The following is a 23,936-nucleotide window of genomic DNA, read 5'->3' as shown; positions in this document are numbered from 1 at the left end:
CTGGCCTGGCCTCACACTAATACTGCCACGGCCTGGCACAGGCCAGCCCCCCCCGCATGCCCCAGGGCCGGGTGGTAGGTGCCTGCAGGGGCCAGGCCTGGCATCCCTCCCACCCAGCCCCCAGCAGCACAAGGCAGCCCGGCCCTTCCCAGCCCCTCCGAGAGCCTGGAGACCTTAACCAGAGCCTGGCCGCGCTGGGAACCCCTCATTGCCCTGGCCCTTCCCCCACCGCTGGGCACACTGCCCTGCCCCCACCTCCCTCCCACCCCAAGAGAGGAGCACTCCTCCCCCCCCCCAGTGAGCACCCCCTTACCCCACTGGATGCCAAGTCCGTGCCAGTCACACGGCACCCCACTGGCCAGCTGTGGCCCCGGGCAGCGACTCCATGGCCAGAGCAGTGGATGGGGGGAGGGGAGAGCACCCCGAAGCACTGCGTCTGCACAGGGCTGGAGCTAACCCCCTCCCCCCCCCCCCCCCCAAGGCGTAACTGCCTCTAACACTGCAGGGCCGTGCACCTTCGCCAGCTCCTGTGCCCGGAGCAGGCAGCCCCGCAGCATGGCAGTGCCAGGGCTGGCCGGCTGGCGCGTCCCCGTACCTGGCCGGCTGGCGCGGGGCTCGGTGTCCGGCTGGCTACAATACATGCCGCGGTATTAATGTCATTAGCGCACGGGGATGCTCTGAGTCTAGCGCAAAGCGGGCCTGGGGCACTGCAGTGCAGCCTGACGCCACAAGGGGGCAGCCTGCTGAGCAGCGGTCCTGCCACGCCCCTGGGTCCGCGGAGCAGTGCATGCTGGGGATTGTAGTCTGCAGCCAGTCCCTGCCCAGTCCAGCAGCTGGGCGCCAGGGCAGCAGCAGTGCTGCTACATACGAGTCCCCGGCGCGTGGCCAGGCCCTGGGCACGTGGCGACACCACGTCTGCCCACGCGGCACTAGCGCCAGGTCCCCGGGACGCAGCAGCCTGCGGCAGGGCATGGGGCGGGCGAGGCTGCCCCCAGGTTTCTGTAACGGCGGGGAGGGACCGGCCTGGCGAGACGCTGTGTCCGTTCCCCCGGCCAGGCGGCCCCCGCGGAGCAGCCTCACTAGCCCGTGGTCCTGTGCGTGGCAGGCAGCCCGGCCCCTCAGTAGTCCTCGTCCGCCGGGTGGGTGACGTACATGATGGGCACCAGCCCCCGCTGCGAGCCCAGCCCGCACCGCAGCCAGTCGCCGTCCACCTTGGCCAGCACGCGCAGCACGTCCCCTTTGTTGAAGCTCAGCTGTCCCGCCTCGGTGGCGATGTGATGGCAAAGGGCTTTCACCTCGCTGCGGGGAGAGCGGAGGGGAGGCCACGTTACAGCCCGGCGCCCTCTGGCCCTTGGCACGCCCGTGGGGGGGCGGGCTCCACGCTGGCCAGAGGGGGGCAAACAAAACGCTCCCCGACACCCAGCTTGGACAGCTGCACCCCCTTCCCCTGCCAGAGCCCTGCCCCCCACGAAACCCGTTACAATGCTTCCCAACCCCCCAGCTCCCTGGCGTGGAATGTGGGGCAGCCAGGGCGCTGGGGCAGGGGCTGTCTCAGCCTCAGAGTGGGGGGGTGGCCAAGGCGAGGTTTGGGGTGTGTGGGGCGGGGCAGGCAGGGAAGGGTTCAGGGCGCGTCGCTCGGCGAGTGAAGCGTGCACCAAGCGCAGCCGCGCCCCACGGCTCACCTGGCGGCTGAGCTGCCCTCGAGATCCCACGGGGTTGGGCCGTCATTGCGCGCAGGAGGGCCGGGGTCCAGCCAGCTGGGCCAGTCCCCGCGGGCGGCCGTGGCTCTCAGGATAGAAGCTGGCGCTGAGCTGGGCGCTCCGAGCAGCCGGCAGGGAGAGCGCAGCGGTGCGTGGGGGGCCTGTGAGCGGAGCCGCTCGCCCCGGCAGCGCCCTGCTGAGCCAGCTGGGCGCTGGGCACCGGACAGAGCCCCCTTAGCACCTAGAGCCTGGGGATGGACGGGGCCAGACTAATCCCTCCTCGGCCTGGGCTCCACGCCCACCCCAGGTCTCCCCCTAAAGGCCAGCGCTGCTCACCAGGGGGTTCTGGGGTGCAGGCCCCCAGCCGGCTGCTGTTCCGGGGGCTCGCTGGGCAGCTCCGTCGGCAGCCGGTCGGGCTCGGGGGTCGCCTCTCTCCACATTCCTGCCCCCACCGTCTGGGCCAGGAGCTGGAACATGGACTTGTCCAGGGTCAGCCAGCCAGAGGGCAACCTGAAAGGGAAGGGGGTGGAGTCAACCAGGGACGTGTGCCGGGGCCCCAGTGCCCAGAGCTGTGCCCGCCAGATGGCGTGGGCCCCGCCGGGGGAGACAGGTTACATCCCTAGCCCGAAAGACCCCCGCAGGCCCTGCGCCCACAGCGGGATCGCGTCACCCTGGAAATGCAGCCACCTCTGGGGAGGGCAGATGCATGGGGCACATCCCAGCTCAGGCAGTGCCCTGGCCTGAGACATCCTGCCCCAGAGCACGCCGGCTCAGCTCCTCCCTGCTACCTCGGGGCCTGAGGGGCTCAGGGGAGCCGCTGCCGCTCAAGGCGCTGGGCCCCGGAGTCGTCTCCTGTGGGGCAGCCCCTGGCCCTGCCCGGGGCTCTGGGAGGTACAGGCCCAGCACGAACCCGCCTGCCACCCCCCGGGTTACCAGCCCTCTGGGCCCCTCCCTACCTGTTGGCCGGCCTGGCCTCCTTCTGCACTTTCCTCGCCCCGAACAGGTGGCCCCACTTGATGGGCTGGCTGCTGTCGGGGGCGCTGGGGCTGCTCCCCTCAGGCGGGGGCGCGGCCGCCCCCGGTCTCTGCAGAGCCCCGTTTTCCTTCTCCTTGCTGTGCCTCAGCTCTGCCAGCACCGAGTCCGGCGGGCTCCCCATCCAGGAGGGCCAGCTCCTCGCGCTGCCCTCGCCAGCGGGCGCCAGCTGCGCCTTCCCCCCCGCGGCTCTGGGCCTCTCCTCCACGGGGCAGGCCTCCGCCCCCTCCACCACGCCCTCGCGGGGCGGTGGCGCCCTCCTGCCCTCGGCCGGCCTGGGCGCGGCTCCGGGTGCCGCCTTCTTCTTCTCGGGGCGGGCGAACTTGGAGCCTGCAGCCGAGCCCTCGATGTAAACCTGGGAGCTCTGCATGAGCTGGTACCACCAGCCGGCCTGCTTGTCCTTCCTCCCCTCCCAGGCGCCCTCCTTCGCCTTCCTCTGCTCCTCCTCCCGGCCGCCCGCCCCCTTGACCCCTTCACAGGCCGCTGCCTCCTGGTCCCGGCCTGCAGCCGGCCCCTCTTCCCCGGTGCCCGCCTGGCGCTGCTCCGGGGGGGTGCTCCAGCCGTCAGGCTCCTCGGCGCCGGCCCGGGTCCGCATCAGCTGCAGGGTGGAGTGCACGGAGAGCAGCAGGTCCTGCTTGACGCGGAGCAGCTCCTTCCGCTGCTGCTGCTCCCTGCCCATCTGCAGCAGGTGGTGCTCGAAGAGCAGGTCCAGGCTGAAGGGCAGCAGGGACAAGGGCTGGAGCAGGAGCAGCAGCTCCTCCAGCAGGGCCTGGCAGACGCTGTGAGCCAGGCACAGGAAGCCCACAGGCTGGTAGTGCGCCAGGACGATGTCTGCAGGCGGAGGGACAGCCATCAGAGCCCAGCGCACCCGCCCCGACGCCAGCGACGCTTCCCAGGCGGCAGGGCGGGGGGCAGCCGGCGTGGCCGTGGGGCAGGGGGCCAGCCCGGGGAGCGGTGGGGCCCGCCAGCGCCGGGCAAACCTCCTGTGGGACCCCGACGTGCCTGGGGCAGAGCTGGCCAGGCTCCTGCATCTCACTCAGACGGTCCCCACCCAGCAGCCAGGCCCCGTTGTACCAGCCGTGCCGTGTCCCCGCTTCTGCCCTACGGCCCAGGATCAGCGCCCCCGGCCCGTCTCGCACCCCCGGGAAGTAGGCGGCAGCCAACGAGCGTCAGCACCTGCAGGGCCCGTCACACGGGACCAGCCCCATCTCCGCGCAGCCGCGAGCCGCGGGAAACTCGCCCGCTGGGGAGCGGCGCTGCCGTGACGCTGAGGAGCCGGTAGCTGGGGCTGGCGGGTGAGGGGGGCTCCCGATGGGACACGAGAGCCCTCCCTACCCAGCTTACAACACGCGGCCCCCCCCCCCCGACCCGTGGGGGGTGGCAGGCCCCGCCAGGCAAGGGGCTCAGTGCTTTGCAAACACGAATGGATCCGGCCTGCCCTGCTGCCGGCGAGCGTCACCCTCCCAGCTCCTCGGCCAGTTGGCCACGGTGCTGCAGCGCAGGGAGACAAACCCCGTCCCATCCCCGCACGCCCATGCCTTGGCCGCAGACCCGGCCCGGTCCCGGCCGACACGCACAGCTGCGTTCCAGGGACAGCGAGGGCCTCGCTCGGCTCCAAGGGGAACGTCCCCACCCGCCCCTCCGTGCTCAGGGGCCCAGGTTTCTCTGCTGTCGTGTGCCCTGCCCCAGGGGGCCCCTCCACCCAGCAGCATGGGGCCGGAGACCCAGGGCTGCAGCAGAGCTGAGGGGAAGCAGCCAAGCAACGCGGCGACAGGGCCCCAGGATGCTCTGCTCCAGGCGGCTGAGCTGCGAATCAGGGACCCTCCCAAAGGAGCCTCTCGTTTTGGGGATCCCCGACCCCTGGGTGCTGCTGAAACCCCCCAGGCGAGGGAGGAGCCCCCGGCTCAGAGGAGGAATGGAGCAGGTCTTGTTCAGCTCGCAGGCACGTCTGCAACCCCCCGTCTCTGCTAGGCTGCCCATGCTGTGTTCTGCCCAGCCCCGAACCCAGGCCCCTGCACTGTGCCCGTCTGCTCTGCCCACCCCTGCACTCTGCCCCCCGCGCTCTGCCCGGCCCCCCCAGGCACTTACCTTCGTGGTTATACAGGTGATTGACCCAGAACTCCAGGGAGCGGAGGCTGCAGGAAAGGAAACAAGCAGTAAAGGTGAGCCCCAACGACACACCTTTGACCCAACTCCTTCCAGATGTTCTGTGGGAAGCAGCACAGCTGGAGTGGGGCAGCTTCCCAGCTGAGCCCGGCGGGGAGCAATGGGGGGCTCAGAACACAATGCGGGGGGGGAGGCTAATTCCCCAGCTGCAAACGCCACAGGGCTGCCCAGGGCCCCAGCACTGAAGAGGCCGTGTTGCTCTCCCACGGGTGAGCTGCTGTTGTGACCCCACGTCCTGCTGTGACCGTCCCAGCCCAGCCTGCTCTGGCCGAGGGATCCGGGGGAGTCTGCGCAAGGGGAGCCGTGCCGGGCCAGGGCCAGGGTGAGCACAGCTGGCCTGTGATCTGCCAACACGTGAGTAGGTCCAGGGGCAGGCCGGGCAGCCGGATGCGCCGGGGAGAGGGGCAGAGACGATGCTGGAATGTTTCATTCCCTGACTCCAGGTGGTGCCAGCCCTGAAACCCGCCCCGGAGGCAAGGGAGAGGCTCCGGCCAAAGCCTGCTCAGAGGGGACGTGGAGCGACTCTGCCCGAGCCATTTGGCGCAGGGTCAGAGCCCAGGGGATGAATCGAAGCCCTTGCATGTGGCTAGCCCGGCCTGCGGCGTTAGCCGGGGAGCACTGGGAATCTCAGTCCCTTTGTTTGCTTCGGCCCGTGACGCAGCCTGCCCAACTCAGCCACTTCTCGCTTTGGTTCTAGCGGCTTCTCTGTCGGGGTCTCGTGCGCTGGGTTCCCCGGCCTGTGGGGAAGGGTTAAACCAAAGCGACCGCAGAGGCGGTTACAGACGACAAGCCACAGAACCGTATCTACACCCCCCAACACACGCACCGTCCCCAGCCCAGCACGCCCACAGGCCTGCCCAGCCCAGCACCAGCGTTAACCGGCTGGGTGGGGAGGTCTGCGACCGCTCCAAGTTCTCCCATGGCCAGCGCTTGCCTAGTCCCCCTCTGGCAAATCGCCGCCGTTTCCCCGGCTCTTGGGGCAAACGTTCCCCGTGCCTGGTTTCTGGAGCACTCCGGGGCTCAGGGACTAGCGCGGCGGCCGGCGGGCAGGGAGGGGCGCTGGCCCTGCCCTGCCCAGGCTGGTCCCGCGGCAGCACGGAGGTGAGTCGCGTTGCGGGGGGGGGCCGCTTACTTGAGAAGGCCGAAGATGAAGGCGTTGAATCTCATGCTGGGGCTGGTCAGCTCGGCGTACTGGCTGATCTTGCTGTGCAGACTATGCAGCACCTTGGTGGAGGGGCCTGTGAGACGAGGGGACGTTAGTCACGGAGCAGGGGCAGGAACGGAGCCTCCCGGGCTGCAGCCTAAAGGACAGGATCCGGCCGGGGCCTTGTCTGCCCCAACATGCTGCGCATTCTGTCGTCTGCTCCGTGGGGAGCATGGGGCTCCCTGCCGGCGCTGGGGAAGGAAGCAGCTCCTGCCGTGCCCGTCGGGGCCCACAGGAAAGGACAGTCGCCTGTCACCCCGCTTTGGAAACTGGGGACAGCTTCAACTCATGTCTGGGCCCCAGTGGCAGAGCCCGCCTGGCTCCAAGGGCGGCTGGCACTGGCGCTGTGCGAGGAGACGTGCTCGCACTAACTCTTCGCACCAGCGGCTGCGTGTGAGCGGTGGGTGGGCTAGTGTCTGGGACGGGATTGTTCTCGGCACAGTTCACCCCCCTGCTGCTCACATGCTAGCGCGATTCCAGCTGGTGCAGGCCAGCGCCACCAGCTCACGGCGCAGCCGTGCCCCTGGAGAGCCGCTGCCGGAGCAGACTGCAACCCGCCCAGGAGCAGGGGCCAGAGGCCCCGTTGCTGCGGGGACAGTTCCCAGTACAGCCCCCAGCACAGCAGAGTCTGGGCCGGCCTGCCTCGACTGCAAACCCACTCCCATAGCAGGACCGCGTCTGCCTGCAGCCCGGGGTCTCTGGGGGGTGGTGCTCGCTAGGACCCCACCTCCGAGGGAGCTGGCAGCAGAGGGTGCGGGCGCCAGGCACCGTCTCACCCACAGCCCAGCACCCGGGGCCTGGTCCTACCGGAGAAGTGACCATGCGGTAGCACCTCTCGCTCCACGCCCGGCTGGCCCTGCTCCAGCCCTGCCTGGGAGCCGTGCACCCAAACCCCATCGGCTCTGAGCACGGGGCCCCGCATCCTTGTTGCTATCGAGGGACGAGCCGGCAGCTAGTCAGACCTGGCCACTCCTGAGACAGCAGCTGGGGGCTAGGAGCCGGGCACCCGCCAGGCCGTCTGGAGAGCAGAGCCGATCTGGGAGGGCAGCGTCTGGGCTCAGCATCAGGGAGCCCTCGGCCCCAGCCGGCTGCAGGGTCAGAGCCGGGGGCTTGGCTGGAAGCTGCGTCTGACTGGAGCCCAAACCAGGTAACTAAGGAACTGGGGCTGATATCGCAACCTCGGACTAGCTGAGCAGCTCATCTCACACCCCCGGAGCATGCACAGACCCACAGGCCTCGCTCGCCCCTGGACACACACAGGCAGGGTGTGCCCCAAAGGGCTGGGGTCATGGGAAATGCCCCAGCTAACCAGCCCAGCAGCATGCTCTGGGGAGGGGGGGGTCTGGCTGCCGTCAGCCCAGGCCCCCTGCTTGGGTGCAGTGTTAGTGGGTTCCTGGTGCAGGAGCAAACCTCACGCCCAGGGCTGGGCTGAACGGTACCTAGCTGGGTGGACGCCTCCACCACGCTCCAGGGGGTGTTCTTCCGCTGGCCGATGATCACGTCCAGCACGTAGCCCTTCAGCCCGTCGCTCAGGATGTCCCGGATGGCCGGGCACAGGTACTTCAGGATGAGGTGCCCCACGTTGGGGCTCACCGAGCTGTTCCCAAGCTTGGCCTGGGAGAGAGCAGGTGGGAGGCAGAGGGTCAGTGGCGGTGCCGCTGACTGCTCGGCGTCCTGCTGCAGGGAGTTCCAGGGGTGAGGGCTGGGGCTGCACTGACGGGGCTGGCCAGCGCGGGGGGCTGGGTGAAGTAAACAGCTCCAAGGTGTGCAGTGCTGAGCCCGGCAGCTCCTCCAGCGAGCGGGTCACACCTGCACGTTCAGACTATCCCATGCTGCCCCTCCGCCATCAGCTGCCCCCGGGGCCATTTCGCCACCGTGCGCTGCAGGCAAAGGCTGGTGCTGGCTCTGTTACATCCTGCGGGGTACGGGCGACCCCTCTCTGCCAGCAGCCCCCAGCCCCAGCCACGCGTAGGCCCCACGAGCGCATCCCCACGGCAGCGAGCCCCTCCCCGCCCCTCCGGCTGCTTTTCCTTGCGGACTGGCAAAGCAGAGCAGCCCCTGGCCCTGGAGTAACCACCATTCCTGGTGTAAGGGACCCCACCCGCCCCATCACGACCGACTCAGAGCCAGGATGCCCGCAGGCAAGCGGCCATTCCCTGCGCCACCGCCGGCACGTTGGGAGCCGGAGCCAGTGGCCGCGTGGCTGGCAGAGGGGCCTGCAGCGCAGGAGGGGCTCCCTGTGGGCGCAGGGCGGCAGAGGACCCAGCATGTTACGGAGCAGGGCAGGCGCGTTAGCGAGCTCCGGCACCTGGCTCGGGCTCAAAAGCTGCAACCTCACAAGACGGAGCCGAGGGCGCCGGTTCCCTGAGTCCGATCACACTGCGGCTCTGGGGCGGGGGGTGGAGGGGGGCAGGGGATGTTGACGAAGGTTTAACACGCTGTGAAAATATTGCCGTGCCCCGGGGGTGAGCTAGTGGGCCAACAGCAGTGCTGCGCTGGCCCCCACCCCCCGGCCCATGGGACCCACGGCCCAGCCCCAGCACGCGGCAGAAGGGCAGCGGTGTTACCTTCACCCCCAGATCCCGGCTCGTTCCGAAGTGAGCCACGATCAGATCCACGGCCGTGTTGATCGCCTTCACCAGCCCTGGAGGACAGAGACCGCGTCAGGGGAGGCCCTGGGAGCTGCCGGGGGAGCCAGGCTGCCTGCACAGCGCCAGCGCCCCGGCACCCCCCGTCCACATGCTGGTTTTACCGCATTCAGGTGACAGCGAGCCCCCCCAGGCTGCCAGCTGATGCCCCATCCCGGCCACCCCCCACGTCTGGCTAGGAGCAGAGCCGGCTCTCTGCCCCCACGGATCAGCCAGCACCCCCCCCCCCCGTGCCCGGCTCTGCAAGGGGAGCAGGCTGGCGAAGGGCAGGGTGTAGCCAACGGGTGGCAAAGGTTCACAGGGACGATAGGTGCTGCTGGAGCCGAGGGATGTTCCCAGGAAGGGCTCTGGGGTGGCTGGCCGGGGGGAGGTGCTGGGTGTGGGGGGTGAGGGGGGGCCGTGCCGGGCTCCGGCCCTGCTGGGGTAGCTCTGTTTAAAGCTACGAGGCACAGGAACAAGCTGTGGACCCGTCAGCGCTGGAGAGCTGGCGCAGGACGCGGGCTGGGCCCCCGGGAACGGGCTTGGGTGCCCCCTGCATCGACAGCGGCACAGGAAGGGGCCGTGGCTCAGGGCGCAGCGGCAGTTCCAAGCGTGTCCTGAAAGTGGAGCCTTTGCTCGGGGCTTCGCTGCGCTCTCGGCCCCCCTACCTCTCTTCTGCAGCAGGTCGATGGAGATGGACTCCGCGCTGCCGTCCGGGGACAGGCAGAACTCGGCCGGAGGCTTCTCGGCCAGGGAGAAGTACTCGGGGAAGAAGTCGGAGCAGCTGAGCTGCAGCTGTCTCACAGGCTGGCCTGCGGGCCGGAGACAGGAAGCGCGATCAGTCCGAGAGGCAGGCGAAGGCAGCCCTGCCCTAGCTGGGACCCGCCCGCTCCCGAGGTAGCTGGCAGCAGCAGGCACTTGCCAGCAGCCCGGCCGAGCCCAGGGCCAGTGCCGCATGGCTCTCGGCGTGGCATGCGCCCGGCGGGGCAGTGACTCGACGGGACAGCCCTGGTTCGCACGGCTCTCCGTCTCACAGCACGCTCACCGCCAGGGCATGCCGAACCCGGCTCCTGGCTCAGGCTGGGGCTGGCCAGGCTGGGGGGGTCACCGGCCCCAGGCCGGACGTCCAGGGCTGCCCGACAGGCGCACACAGCACGGACGCCCCCGCCAGCCGCCCCGCTGCTCACTGCCGTGGCCAGCCCGTGCCGCAGGCCACCCTCGCCCCCGCGACTCTCCCAGGGGAAGTGATGCAAGGGCTCTTTAACCTGTTCTTCCTCTGTCCTTTCCTGCCGGGGGGGCCGGTGGCTGTCGCTGCGCAGCTCACGCTGGCCGGGGGAGGTTTGGGACGGTCCCTAGATCCTGCGGGTTTGTTGCATGGTCTGGGCCAGCCCCCAAGAAAGCTCGGCCCTCGGCCCAGGCGGCTCAGGCGGGCTGGGGAGTCGTGCTGGGGTCAGCCAGTCCTGGGCACAGGGCAGCGTTTGCCTCCCCCTCCCCCTGTACCGGCGGTGGGGGCACAGCCCAGCACCAGCACCTTCCCCCCGGGGGTTCCCCTGCAGGCTAGCGGTCCCCGTAGACAGGGCCTGTCTGGCTCTGAGCAGACGGACAGTGGGACGCGGGATCGGCGTCTCCCAGGGCCAGAGGAAAACGGAGGTGGCTGCAGCAGGCTCCCTTTTGCAAGCCAGGCTGGGCCCAGGGGCCCTTGGGTGGGGCCCTCAGTGCCTCGGCCATCGCTGCCCGCCCAGAGCTGGGACGTGCGCCGAGCCACCTGCCTGCGGTGCAGAGCGGGGCCCACGCTGGCTGGGCCCGTCAATGGGGGGGGGATAATCTCACACCTCTCTGCTCTCCCTGCCCCCCCACGCTCACAGGCGTGTTCACCGCAGCCCCCGGGCCAGGCACAGTGCCCGGGGGGGCGGATGGAGGGGGAGTCACCCCGCGAGGCGGAGGCGCACCGTTCAGCCTGCAGTGCGCGTAGCCGGCGTTGAGGGAACCAGGGAACTCAAAGATGGGGTTCCTCCGGGCCAGCCTGGGCTCCTGCTGCCTCCTGTCCAGGCTGCCTGCTAACCCGGCCGGCCCCGAGCCGCGGTCCAGGCCCAGGGGGTTCCTCCGCCTGTACTCCCGCCACTTCAGCGCTTGAGGGGAGAGGTGGTTTGCTAGCGAGGGAGGCGCCGCGGGCCAGGTGGTCGCGGGGGGCGAGAGAAAGAGACACAGAGACAGGGACAGACACAGCACGTTAGTCACACCCGGCAGCGCGGCAGAGACGTTCGCGGGAGGGGAGCCGGGGCCAGGGCCGAGCAGCAGGGACGCGCCAGGCCTTCCCCGAGAGACCTGCCGGCTGGGGGGCTGGCGGGAGCCGGCCGCAGGGCACGTGCCGCAGGCCGCCCGGGCGCCAGGGGCTGCCAGCCCCAGGGGTCACATGCAGAGGGTGGGGCTGGGGGCGCTCGGGGCCGTGCCGAGCGAGGCAGTGCGTGACAGAGCTGCTGGCACCCGTGACGCTCGGCCCGCTGCCGCTCTCCCATGGCCTCGGCTCCCAGCGCAAGCCAACGGAGGCGCGGGGGCCAGACCGCCGGGGCCGACCCGCCCCAGTGCCCGCCGCAGGGACGTACCGTTGAGGGGCCGCGTGCCCGCGCTGCTCAGCGACCCGGAGCTGCCAGTCTCACCGCTGCCTCGCCACTGGGGCTCCGCCAGGCTCACGCTCGTCCCGGAGCCGCCCCGGAGCTGGCACTCGGGGGCCTGCGCGCTCGGCGCTAACGGCGCCTCCTTCCTGGGCACCGGCGTGGGGCTCTGCAGGGGGTGCAGGTCTGCGTGGGCGGGCTGCGTGGCAAGCAGGGGGGCCGAGAGCGGGCGGGACCCGCTGCTCGGAGGGTGGCTCTCGCCGGCTCTCTCCGGGCTGGGCAAAGAGGAGTCCGGGCTCTGGAAGAAAGGCCCGGCGCCGCGCACGGGCGAGTAGCTCCCCAGGGGGGACGGGCGAGTGCCCTCCTGGGCCGGCTTGGTGGGGCAGCCGTCGCCGAGGGAGGCGGCGCCGTCCACCGAGCGCTGGGCGAGGGCCACGGGCCGGTCCGCCGCGGTGGACGACTGGGCGCCGGCGGGGGGCTGCTGGCCGGCGGGTCGGCTGCTGGCGACGCCGCAGAGCTGGGACAGGCTGGCGGCCAGGTGGCCGTGCAGGGGCCGGGCCTTGGCCGGCTTGCTGAAGTGGTGCTGGAAGACGAAGGGCTGGATGGGCAGGGTGGTGGGGCGCTGCTCCTTGCTGTAGCGCACGACCGCCTTGCTGTCCGCGCCGCCCCCTGCGAGAGAGACGGGCAGAGCGTGAGCGGGCGGCAGGAGACGAGGGGCAGCCACGGGCTGGAGCCACAGCCCGGTGCAGGGAACTCCTGGCACTAGCCGGCTGGCGGCAGCCTCCTAGCCACGGCCCTGCTATGCGGGGCCCAGGCTCTGAGGAGACGGTCGCCAAGAGGGGGCCGGGGGGCAAGGGAACTTCCTCCCGCGGCAGCTGCTGCACCATTCCCCAGCCCTGCTCACCGGGCTCCCACTTGCTCGCCTCTGCCCCGGCCAGGCCCCACTTTCGCCCTGGCCCGGCTGCCCACCACAGCCGCACCCCAAGCTCCGGCCCCTCCACTTGTGAGCCACCCCCACCCCCCGGAGTTCATTGCCTAAAACGCCGTGGCGGGAAACGCGGGCAGGGCTCCCTGAGAACCTTTCCAAGAGGCCCCCACGCGCGCCAACAACGACACCTGCAAACCGCTGGCAGGCAGGACCCACAGGCACTACACGCCTGCACACAGGACATTTGCCACAAGCGAGTGTGCAAAAGCTGTGTGGAACTGTGCACGCTGACGGAGGCTCCGGGCACTCTCGGGCCCTCGGGGGTTTGCACTTGTGACATCCAGGCTGCAGGGACTGTCTGACAGCGCCATGGGGATGCCGCCGTGCTCGCTGGCGTGGCTGTGCCAAGACCAGGCTCCAGTGCCCCTGCTGAAGGACATGACTTGCTGCCACCAGCGAGGGTCAGGGAGAAATGCCCCCGGGGTGGCACAGGGATGGAACGCCAGCCTCGCCCGCAGACGGCCTGGCTGGGGGGCTTACTTCTCGCTGCACGTGCTCAGCAGGATGCGAGTCGCAGGGGCCACGTCCCGGCAGGCCCTGCATGGGGCATTGCCGAGCAGTCTGCGCTGGGAACCCCCGGCGGATGTTTGAATGGCTCCGCCCACATTTGACAGAGCCGCCACCCACCTCCCTCCTGGCAGCTGGCTCAGCATTTACAGCCCTTCCCGCAGGCTCAGGCTGGCTAACCGGGCGCCAACCAGCGACGAGCCCCGCAGAGCCCCAGCCGGGGCAGGGCCCAGCTGCCATGGCCCACCCTTCACTCCCACCCTCGAACCCGGGGTTCGGCTGTCGCTCATGCCTGCTCCCCATCCAGGCGGTGCTGCCCCGCTGGCTTTGCAGAGCAGCGGGGTGGACGGCCGGGGGGGCTGTAAGAGGACCCAGGGCATGCTCCGAAGGCACTGAGCAAGTCTCCTCTTACTGGGCCCGCTGGGATTCCTTTGCTTCCCCCTCCAGCGCCCCGGGCCAGGGCCAGGGCTGGCTGCGGGGACACTGCGGCTCCCGGCTGCACCCAGCCAAAGCGAAGCCTGGCCCAGGCAGCTCGAACGCTGCCGGATGGGGTGGCAGCGATGGCAGGGCTCGGGGTCAGCAGGGAGAGGGGCTGGAGGATTTGTTTTCCAGCCTCAGCTGACACCGACACTGGGTTTGGGGGCCGGCGGGAGGGCTCGGCTGTGCCCCATAGAGCCCTTTCCTCCCTCCCCAAGGCCAGTTCCGACACAGAGCAGCAAGATGCAAGGGCAGGCAGCCGGCCCCAAGGACTGAATGGCCCCGGCTCAGCTGCACTCAGGCCCCCCAGAGCCCCCTACCCGTATCTCTTGCTGGGGGCCCCGTCAGCAGTGTCACTGCCTGGCCACGCTAGACCTCAGCACTGAGCAGCTGCCATGTCTGGGGGGGAGCCCACGCCCAGCTGGAACTGCCCCATGCACACCGGGGCTGGCGCCTTCGCCCCCTTGCAAACCGGCCAGGCGCTGGCCCGGGGAGATGGGCACCCGTCAGGGTGCAGGGGTCAGAGGGAGGCAGGGAGTGGCGGCTCCGAGGGGGGGGCAGGTAGCGGCAGTGCGACTCTCTTCTCAGGGAGGCCAGGCAGTGAGGCAGGAGGGCCAGCCCTGCCGGCAAGGGAGTGGCACTCGCCTGTTACACGGGCCATGGCCGTGGCCGACACGCAGGGCAGCAGCCGCCAGCGGAGAGCCCGGGGAAGAAGAGGTGCTGGCAAGGTCCTGCACACGGCGCTGGGCAGTCGCTCCGCGGCATCGGCTGGGCACGAATCCGAGCAGTGATTTGCTCGCAGGGCCAGGCAGCCGTCACTGCACCAGGCAAACGGGCTGCGAGCGCAAAGAGCCCCACACCCTGCTCCAGTCCTCGCCGGTATCACCCTGCCCCTCGGCGCCCAGGGCCGTAGCAGCAGCGCTACGCACCAGACAGCCGGGCCTGGCTGGCAGAACTGCCCAGCCACAGCAGGACCCCTCATTTGCTGAGTAAACGAGCCGTTAACCGAGTAACTAGAGCCAGGAGCGTATTACCAATGGACCGTCTCACGCGTTGTCCTAGACATTCCTGCCCGAGCCAGCTGGCCGCGTCGCCCCGATCCCAGCCGAGCCCCTTCTCCACGCCCTGAAGCTCCAGGGATCCTGGGGCCGAGCAGCAGCAGGGAGTGGGCCCAGGTGGGGGCCCGGGGAGCAGAGCTGCACTTTGGCCAGGCCCATGCAACCCGCTGCAGAACGCGGAGCTGGGAACGACCCAGCAGGCCCCTGGCTCCTGGCAGCCACTGTGCAGGCGGCACCTATGCCAACGCCAAAGGAAAGTTATGGCCGAGCACTAGCGGGCCAGGCCCACCCTCCCTGCCCTGCCCTGCCCTGCCCGGCTGCCCCACTCGCTGTTTCTTTTCTTGACAGTCTGGGGTTGGGGCTGCCTCACTTAAAATCCCCCCCCCACCCCCAGAAATGGGGAGAACCGGCCTGGGCCAGGCAGGACGGAGCCGGGAGGGGGCGTGCTCCCCAGGCCAACAGCCACCTGTGGTTGGCTCCTGGGAAGTCGGTGCCAGCCATGCCACGCAGGGAGAGGGTTCTTAGTGCGACCCCTCCGCCTTTTCACGGTGGTGGGAGGGGGGGATTTGAACCCGTGGCTCTGGCAGTGAAAGGCTAAGAAGCCACGGAGTTATTTTTGGTAACCACGTGGGCTAAGCGTCCCCAGCTCCCGGTCTGGGGAGCTGAAGGTCCCAGGGACCCCTTGGGATTAAGCCAATGTTGTGATGAGGGCACCCATCAGAGGGAGCGGGGGCAAACCGCCCCCGGGAAATGGCAGGAAACACGAGAGGTTAAGGACAGATGCTGTCTCTGCAAGAACCACGGCAGGTTGCGCAAGGCCCATCACACGTGTGGTCGGAAACGAGCCAGCAAGGGTCTAGCAATACACTGCAGGCAACGTCCCTGGTCTGGCTTGGGGCGGGGGTGGGGAGGGTATTTATGACCTCGCATGGCAGTGCTTTTCCTCGGGGAGCACAGCCCTGAATCTCCCCCCCACCCACAGAGCCTCCCTCGCAGTCAAAGGGAGCAATTGCGGGTTACGTCTATCATAATCTCTGCTTCGGTTCCTTACCATCCGCTCTGGCTCGAACATCTCTCTGGCCGTGCCCGCTGGCAGGGCTGGCACCAGACTCCATCAGCAGCGAGAGGGAGGTCTGCTCGGCTGCCCCGTGCCCGTCGGATGGCACCTTGCCGGCGCCTGAGTCTTTGCTGGAAGACGCCCGCGGCCCGTCCCCCAACCTGTGCTCCAGGCGGGAGCCCTCGCAGCTCCGGTTCAGGCAGTGACCGAAAGGCATGGGTGGAAGGCTCTGGCTGCGACGAGCCGGGTCCTCGAGCGCTCCCAGGCAGTCCTGCTGGAACTCGGGGATGGGCGAGAACTCCAAGGAAGAGTCGCCGCTGACTCTGAGCAGCGGAGAGGAGCCGTTCTTCTTCCTGCCTTTCGCCAGCTCGGCAAAGGAAGTCACCCGCTTCGGGGGGGAGCTCTGGATGGCCAGCGCTGGGCTGTCGCTCAGCTTGACCGGGCAGCTCATCATACGCTCCAGGGAGCCCAGCCTGCCCACGGGGCTCCTGTCCAGGTTGCGATCGTAGCTCCTGGAGCGTGGCCGGCCAGCGTTGAGGTTGGGCGGGGACACGTTGACGTACACTTGCCCCTCAATCATGTTTCTCACAGCTTCTCCCTTGCTCTCTCCCGGGCAGCTCTCCTCGGGCTTCGCATCAGGCCTTCTGAACAGGTAGTACTCCGTGGGCTGGAGGGGGCTGCCTTTGGTGTGATCTTCAGAGCAACTGGTTATGGAAGAGCCTGCCGGGCTAGGAGACGACTGGGAAGACAAGTCACAGGTCACTAATTTATAGTAGTTTTGGGTGGCCACCACCAGCCGCGCTTGGCTCTGGAAGCAAGCGGTGAGGTCTGAGTTCTCAGACGGGCACGGCTCACAGTGCAGGTGGTAGGAGTTACAGTTGGCATCGAGGACGGGCGAGGACGGGTGGTGGCACCCACACGCCTTCCCTGAGCTCTCTGGGTGGTGTGACTCACAAGACATCTTGGACTCGGTGGGTGACGAGTGAAGGTCCAGGTAGAAGGCCCCCGTGTCGGAGTGGCTGCAGAAGGAGGAGTCGCAGGACAGGTTGGCAGAGTTCAAGTTGGAGCGCGAATGGCCGTTCATTTTGTTGTAGAGGGCACTGAAGTTCACCAGAACCCCGTCCGAGCTGTTGCACGAGGAGTCGCTGACGTAGCCCATTTGCTGGTCCCCCATCTCAGACTGGCTGGACGTGCTGTAGCAGCGGCAGTGCTGGAGCTCGCTGCTGGAACAGCTGCAGGTCCGGCTGTGCAGGGCGTCCTGGTTCCTCCCGGACTCGTCGGAGCTGTGGTTCCAGTCCTCCGCGCCCTCGAAGGAGAAGCTCTGGTGCTGGCAGGTGCACTCGTCCAGCTCCATGCGCTCTGCAGCCAGGTGGCAGCGGTTAATGTTGTTCCTCTTCTGGACGTCAGCGCTGGTGATTTTGTCCTCTTGCCCATCCACCACGCCAGCCCGGCTGGCCATGCTCCAGGGCTTCACGACGTGGCTGGCATCGTGGAGGTGGAACGGGGGCAGCGCCAGCTCGCGCAGGTGGAAAGCTGGCTTGCCAGCCACCATGGAGCTGTGCAGATGGAAGGACGCCTGGCCCGCGGTGTCGCTCAGATCATGCCCCTCACCTCGGCTCAGGACGAAGGGATTGTGCCGTTTGTTGACGCCAGGGACGACCGAATCTCTCGCTGTGCTCTCTGTGTCTTCCGCAGCCTCTGCCGGCGCGTCCAAGGGCTGGAGCAAGCTGCTGTACACCAGGGAGTCGGCCTGCAAGAGGCCCCGCTCCGGCAGAGAGGTGGTCCGCGTGATGCCCAGGTCTGGCTGGCAAAAGGGATTGGCCCTCTTGCTCCCACCGCAGTACGGCCTGTCGGGGACCTGGCAGTGAACCAGGGGGATGTGATGGACAATCAGCGTTTCTCCCGCCAGCTTGGGTGGACTATCCATTCTTGGGCGTGCTCGGCGGCAACTCGGCCCAGCGGGCGCTACCCACGGACGGTGCGTGGGCTGCGGGAGGGGCTGGGCGAACACATCTCCTGCGGGGACTCAGAGACCTGAAGGGAGACAAAAAACAGGAAGTCACCTCTCACGCCAGGGAGCCATTGCGCAGGTCACTGCAGGCCAACCGGCACAGCCCGGCTTCTCCCCAGCGCCATGGCCTGCTTCGCAGGAGACATGGACGTAGGGCGCACCTAGCAGGCCACCCTCGCCTCTTGCTGCCAGCCCAGAATCCAGCCCCCACCATTTAACACACACCACTCTGCAGCCGTTGGGCCCAAACGCAGCCCGGGCAGTTCTGGGAGGCTGCCCCCATCACCGGTTCAGCGCGCACCAGCCCCCGAACGCAGCTCTGCGTCTGGACGGGAGGTCCCTGCCCGCTGTCACTGAGTCGCCGCTCCCTGCCGCTCGGCCCTGGGACTTCGCTCCAACCCAGACAGGGCTGCAGCAGGAGAGCCTGGAAACACCCCCGCCCCGAACGCTGGGGCGGAAGGAAGAGCCGTGCAGCAACCCTGAGCCCAGCCAACGCCAGGCCTGGGGAGAGCTCAACAGCGACGGGCGCCTCGGGGACCCAAGGGGGCTCCAGCTCGGGCACCACAGCCGGGGCAGCGTGGCATGCGGAGGGGGAGGCGGCTCTCGGCCAGGGGTGCCCTGAGCCAGTCCCACATTTGGGGGCTTGCCAGGTCAAGCCAGCACCGGGTAACGTGCCGCGGAAGCAACCCTTGGGCAGGTGGGGCTGCTCCGTTTTCAGCACAGCAGCTGCCCAGCGGTTCCCTCTTCCCCCATCAGGTTCTGCATTGCCCATCAGCGCTGCTCTGCCCCTTCCCCCCAGCCAGGGGCTGTCAGCGCTGCGGGGACCGCGCCCGGGCTCTCTGCTGTCTCTGGCCCCTTGAGCGACAGGCGCGGCTCCCTCGGCCCGACGCTCTGCTGGCCGGGCTGCCCACACACTCCTGCGGGGGGTGGCAGGGCCCGGGCAGCGGGCGGACGGCAGGGAGAACGTGGCGGATGTGTCATCGCATGCCAAAGCCAGAACAGAGCCCGGCGCGGGAGGGCAACGGCCAGGGACAAGCCACACGCAGCTGAGCCAACTCAGATCACAGCAAAACAAACCCACAGGCCTTGGGCTGAGTTTGGGGAGCGCAGTAAGCGCGTCCGGCGGGCCAGGGAGCTGGGATTTCATCACACCCAGCCGGGGCTGGGCCCGTGCAGGGCCACCCAGCCAGGCAGCCGGCCCCTCGCCGTCACCCCGCTGAGGGCACGCTGGCTTCTCCGTCCTTACACCCCCCCCCCATGCAAGCCACCTCCGCAGCGTCTAGCCCTCCCAACTGCCCAGCAGCGCTTCCCGGTCGCCACCCGCTCCCCGCGGGTCAGCGCAGTCTAGAAAGGGCACGCAGGACTGGCAGGGCGCAGAGCGGGGTGAGACCGAGCCAGGCCCAGAAAAACTCCCCGCTGGAGACTGAGAGGATGGGGATTGTTGCAGCCCAGGGGGGCCAGGGAAGGGGATATCCCAAGTTACAGCCGTTAGCTATGGCAGGGTTACTCAACCGCCTCCTTCAGGGCTGGAGCTGCTCCCCAGCAGCAACCAGCGTGAGACCTGCTGGGGGCAGATTGTGTCACATCTGCTGGGCCAGGGGCCTTGCACCATCCTCCGAGGCAGCCGGTGGTGAGCCCCGTCAGAGACGGCGGATGGGCCTCGATCCGGTTTGATCCAGTCTGGCAATTCCTGGGTTGCTCAACGCCTCTCCTCTATGGCCTCTCTGCCACTAGCCAGCCCACCGGTCCCACTGCACCGATCCCGCAGACCACAGGCTGAGCACTGATCCCCAGCTCACAGACAGCGCACATCTCCTGCTTCTCCCTCTGCAACGCTCTCCTGGATCAAATCCCCCCGGCTGCACCCACCCCCCGGCTCACAGGCCGAGCATGTCACCCACTGGCTCCCCCTTTACCCTGGCATGAAATACAAACGTCTCCTCCTTGCCCACTACATCCTGCAGCTCCACCCGTCCTTGCAGACCCACCCGTCCCTTGTAGTGTGAGCCTGTCCTCTCCCCTCCACCTGGGCCAGAGTCTCTGCCTCCCTTCACACAGGCCCTTATAGCTCCAGCGTCCATCCTGCGCTTGTCCTCAGGTCTGCTCCCCTCGGCCCACGTAAATTCCTCAAGCCCCAGTTCCTTTGTAGGGAGATCATTTATACTGACCCCCTCCCCCAACTGCCAAGGGCTCAACGAACCCGAGCCACTCACCCCAGGATCTGTCCCGGGGGCTTGGCCAGCCCCCCCGTTGGCCCAATGCGGGACTGACACAGCCTGTCACAAGATCACCTTGTGTGTTTGGGTGTGTGTTGTCACTTCTCCCTTCCCTTCAGCTGTAAGGCAGAGCCCGTCTCGCTCCATCAGCCCCCCAGACGCAGCAGCCACAACAGCGTCAGGGTGGGACCGGGGAGCCTGACCAGAGAACGGCCCCACGGCCCCTGCTGCTGAGTATCCCCAGGTCCGCGTCTGAAGAGCTGCTCCGAACACGCCCACAGCCCCAGCAGGGCTTTGCTAGCAAACCTCACGGAGCTGCCTGGCTTCTCCTTTGCATGGCCCGTTATGGAAGGGTGCAGTTTGTCCGTCCGCCTGCCAGAGAAACAGGGGAGCTGGACTACGTGCAGCCCTTTGCCAGCCGTCTCCCTACCGCACACGGCTCTGCCCAGTGCATTTGGTCCCAAGTCCCGGCTATGGCTCCCTTGTGATTCTGGGTCACTGACTGCCCCAGACACGACCCGAGGGACTCCTGGGGGCTGCTCTCCCTCCTGCACCCACTGCTGCATCCCGCCTCCCAGCAACGCACCCTGCAGGAAGCCAAGCCGCCGGCTTCCCCGAGACATGCAGGAGCTCCGGCGGGCCCCTGGCCAGCCCCCAGTGGCAACAAGAACGCGGATTCCTCCTGCTGCAGCTGGTGTGGCAGAGTCAGCCAGCAGCGCTGCCGGCCCTGACAACAGCCACCTCCCCACCAGAGGATGTTCCCAGCCGCTCGGTGCCGCACCATCCAGCCCTGCCCCACGCAGAGCACTCACCCTCACTCTTCGGTGCGCGGGGTGAAGAAATATTTCCTGCTTTAAACCTGCTGCCATTGGGTGACACTGGGTCTTGTGTTTTGGGAAGGGGTAAACAACCCTTCCTTAGTCACCTTCTCCACACTGGGCATGATTCTATAGACAACTCTCATATTCCCTCTTAGTTGTCTCTTTTCCAAGCTGAAAAGTCCCAGCCGTCTTAATCCATCCTCATACGGAAGCTGCTCCAGACCCCGAACCATTTTTGTTGCCCTTCTCTGTACCTCTTCCAAATCTAATATATATATTTTTTGCTGAGACAACCAGATCTGCACCCAGTATTCAGTGCGTCAGCGCACCATGGATTTACACAGAGACAACACGATATTTTCTGTCTTATTATCTCTCCCTTTCCTAATCATTCCCAACATCCGGTTAGCTTTTCTGACTGCTGCTGCACGTTGAGTGGATTTTTTCAGAAAACTATCCACAATGACTCCAAGGTCTTTCTTGAGTGGCAACAGCTAATTTAGAGCCCATCATTTTCTATGTAGAGTTGGGATTATATTCTCCAATGTGCATTACTCTGCATTTATCAACATTGAATTTCATTTGCTGTATTGCTGCCCAGACACCCAGTTTAGTGAGTCCCCTCTAACGCTTCGCAGTCTGCTTTGGACTTATCGATCTTGAGTAATTTTATATCCTCTGTAAATTTTGCCACTTCACTATTTACCCCTTTTCCCAGATGATTTATGACTATTGAAAAGCACTGGTCCCAGTGCAGATCTTTAGGGGATTCCGCTATCCACCTCCCTCCACTGTGAAAACTGACCGGTTTTAACACCCTTTGTCTTCTGTCATTTACCCAGCTACTGATGCAGGAGAGGACCTTCTCTCTTATCCCACAACAGCTGACTTTGCGTAAGAGCCTTCATTGAGGGACCTTGCCAAAGGCTTTCTGACAGTCCCAGCACATTATATGCACCGGATCACCCTTGTCCACACGTTTGCTGACCCCCTTCAAGGAATTCCAGTAGCTGGTGAGGCAGGATTTCTCTTTACAAAAGCCGGGTTGACTCTTCCCAACAAGTCGCACTCATTGTGTGTCTGGCAATTCTGCTCTTTTCCCATCGCTTTTGAATCTTGCTAGATTCTTGGCCTCCAATACGTCGTGTGGCAGCGTGCGCCACAATCTAATTGTGTGTGTTCTGGGGTCCCCTGCTGAGCTGGCACGTCAAAGTGCCAGTGTAACCCACACACCTCCTGGGAACGAGCACTGGGAGACACACGGCCAGCACGTATGGCTTGGGCATGGCTTGCACACACATGCACTTGGCGTGCACAGACGACTCCACCTCCCCACCAGGTGCACTGTCACTTATGACAGGTCTTATCTCCCTGGGCACAGAAACATCCCCCAGCAATGTGCAGCTCAGATCCGTGATTTACTCGCGAGTGCCATAAGGAGAGGGAAGCAGGAGCCGTCCGGACTGGCTCTTAAATTAACAAGCAAGGAGTGACTTGGGGGGAAGCAATGGAGCTGAGACAGGCACTGGGCTGACATTACGGGAGAAGATAAGTGAACATCAGGAAGATCGTCCCAGTAACGAGACAACCGGAATCAGGCATGCCAAGGAAAACGGCTTTGGCACCTCGAGTTAGACTGGTCAAAGTCCCCAGGCCTGTATAATAGGAAGTGATCGGTCAGCTCCCATGGGCGTGGGACTGGGTGATCTAACAGGCCTTCTCCAGCTCTACCTTCTGTGGTCCCAGGACTCCCCATCTGGCATGGGGCAGAACTCTGCCACAGACGCACAGAGGTCATGACTCCTGCCCTGTTCCCCCCACGGCCTGCCTCACCCCCCAACCATACGCTCCCACTCAGCTTATGCAAATCTGCATGGAGGAGGAGGAGGAGCGGGGCTGTTTAACTGCTCATGCCACATGCAGTTACCGCCGACACAGACCATCACTTCTTGGCGTAGCAGCATGGGGCAGAGCCGGAAGGAACGCCAAGCATCACCACACTGAACCGTGGATCCAGGCCGGGGGGGGGGGGGGGGGGGGGGGGGAGAGAGGAGAGGCACACAACAGCCGGTTAACTACACACAACACCACTAACACACTGTTTGGGGGGAAGCCACGAAGGACCCGCTGCAGAGTTCGGACCTCTCACCCCGCTGCGGCACTGGCTCGGAGGGAAAAGCACTGCCACGAACTCGCCAACGACACCCGTCAGCTCCGGCTTCTCCAGCACTTACCAGGCGTGACCCTGCTGAGCGTGTTCACTCTACCTATCCTAGGTACCGGTCTGGCCCCCGTCACCGCAGCATCAGAGTGCCTCACCATCTCTGGTGTATTCAGCCTCACCCCCATGTGGTGGGGCAGGGCTGGCTTCCCCATGGGATGGATTGGATCTCAAACGTCCAGTGAAATCAATAGATGTCAGGGCCCCACATAGCTTTGAGGATCTGGGCCAGAGACACTAGGATCCACGAGGGATGCAGGCGTTGCAACGCTGAGCGTCACAGCACCTAAGATGTAGGTGCCCAGAAAATCACAGGAATACACTGGGATCCCCAGAGCTGTCAGGAGCCTGGGCTCCCTGTACAATGACTGGGCAGAGACGGACGCCCGAAGCTGTGATCCACAAAGCCCGCATGAGAGGTCGGGAGCCGCCTAAGCCTGCCCATGGGTGACGCCAAGCAGCGGGGTATGTGCTAAACCCTGCCCGTCCCAGAGATAGGCACCACGTCCGGACTGCAGGGAGGCACCTCGCTCCGACAGGGACCCCCGAACAGGACCTGCTGCCACAAATCAGGTGGTTTAAGCATCCAAAGTGTTTTGCGCCTGCCCCGCTCACTCTGCAGGGGGGTTCCTAACCACTGCAACACACAGCCCTTCTTTCTCTCCGGTCCAAGGACTAGTTCTGTATTTCTCCACAGCAGAACCGCGGCTGGCCAGCGAAGGAACGGGAGTGACTGCGTGGCTGGAGCGCTCATCCGGGCTGTGGGAAACAAGGGTCCGGGCCCTGTTCCATTAGTGAGTCACAGGGGAACAGTTTCAACAGCAGAGACTGAGGGAGTCCACATCGGAGCATCCATGGCCCAGTGGGGAGAGCAGTCCGGCGACCCCCGTTCAGATCCATGCCCCCAGGCAGAGGGGGCAGTTGAACCTGGGTCTCCACCCCCAGGCGAGCGCTATAACCACTAGGATAAGCACCACCTCCTCCTCCTCCGGCTGGATTCTGAACGGGACCCAGACTGGAGCAGGCAGCCTCAGAGCACGCCTGCCACGCCGGGCCTCACATGCAACTGAGGCGGCCGAACGCCATCTTCCCCGGTTCATGGCTTGCTCTGAGCATCGGGAGAGCCAGGCGTCGCTCTGCCCAGGAGGCAGCAGTGTGGACGCTCGGAAGCAGAAACAGAGGCGCTAAGGGCACTTTTACACTCGACACGAAGGAGCCTACGCTCACTCGGCACCTGAA

At 66.6% G+C, this 23,936-nt stretch overlaps 1 protein-coding gene across 2 annotated transcripts in view; it reads right to left on the bottom strand.

Moving 5' to 3' along the window:
• Positions 1-468: 468 nt before the first annotated feature.
• RUSC2 (RUN and SH3 domain containing 2) overlaps positions 469-23,936 on the bottom strand; it is a 43,549-nt gene continuing 20,081 nt past the window's right edge. For both annotated transcript variants that reach the window (XM_067543568.1, XM_067543569.1), the window contains exons 2-12: positions 15,423-17,462; positions 11,333-12,010; positions 10,679-10,879; positions 9,398-9,541; positions 8,670-8,746; positions 7,542-7,716; positions 6,031-6,136; positions 4,821-4,867; positions 2,657-3,563; positions 2,037-2,210; positions 469-1,299 (exon numbers count right to left, since the gene is read on the bottom strand). In XM_067543568.1, the coding sequence (XP_067399669.1) occupies positions 1,119-1,299; positions 2,037-2,210; positions 2,657-3,563; positions 4,821-4,867; positions 6,031-6,136; positions 7,542-7,716; positions 8,670-8,746; positions 9,398-9,541; positions 10,679-10,879; positions 11,333-12,010; positions 15,423-17,355 (4,623 nt within the window). In that variant the 5' untranslated portion in view covers positions 17,356-17,462 and the 3' untranslated portion in view covers positions 469-1,118. The remainder of the gene's footprint in view (positions 1,300-2,036; positions 2,211-2,656; positions 3,564-4,820; positions 4,868-6,030; positions 6,137-7,541; positions 7,717-8,669; positions 8,747-9,397; positions 9,542-10,678; positions 10,880-11,332; positions 12,011-15,422; positions 17,463-23,936) is intronic.

This window comes from Emydura macquarii, unplaced genomic scaffold (assembly GCF_026122565.2).
Source record: "Emydura macquarii macquarii isolate MOO-44397 ecotype Brisbane River unplaced genomic scaffold, CSIRO-AGI_Emac_v2 contig_915, whole genome shotgun sequence".
Taxonomy (NCBI): domain Eukaryota; kingdom Metazoa; phylum Chordata; order Testudines; family Chelidae; genus Emydura; species Emydura macquarii.
The sequence above is the reverse complement of the archived record's forward strand: the minus strand, read 5'-3'. Positions and strand labels throughout refer to the sequence as shown.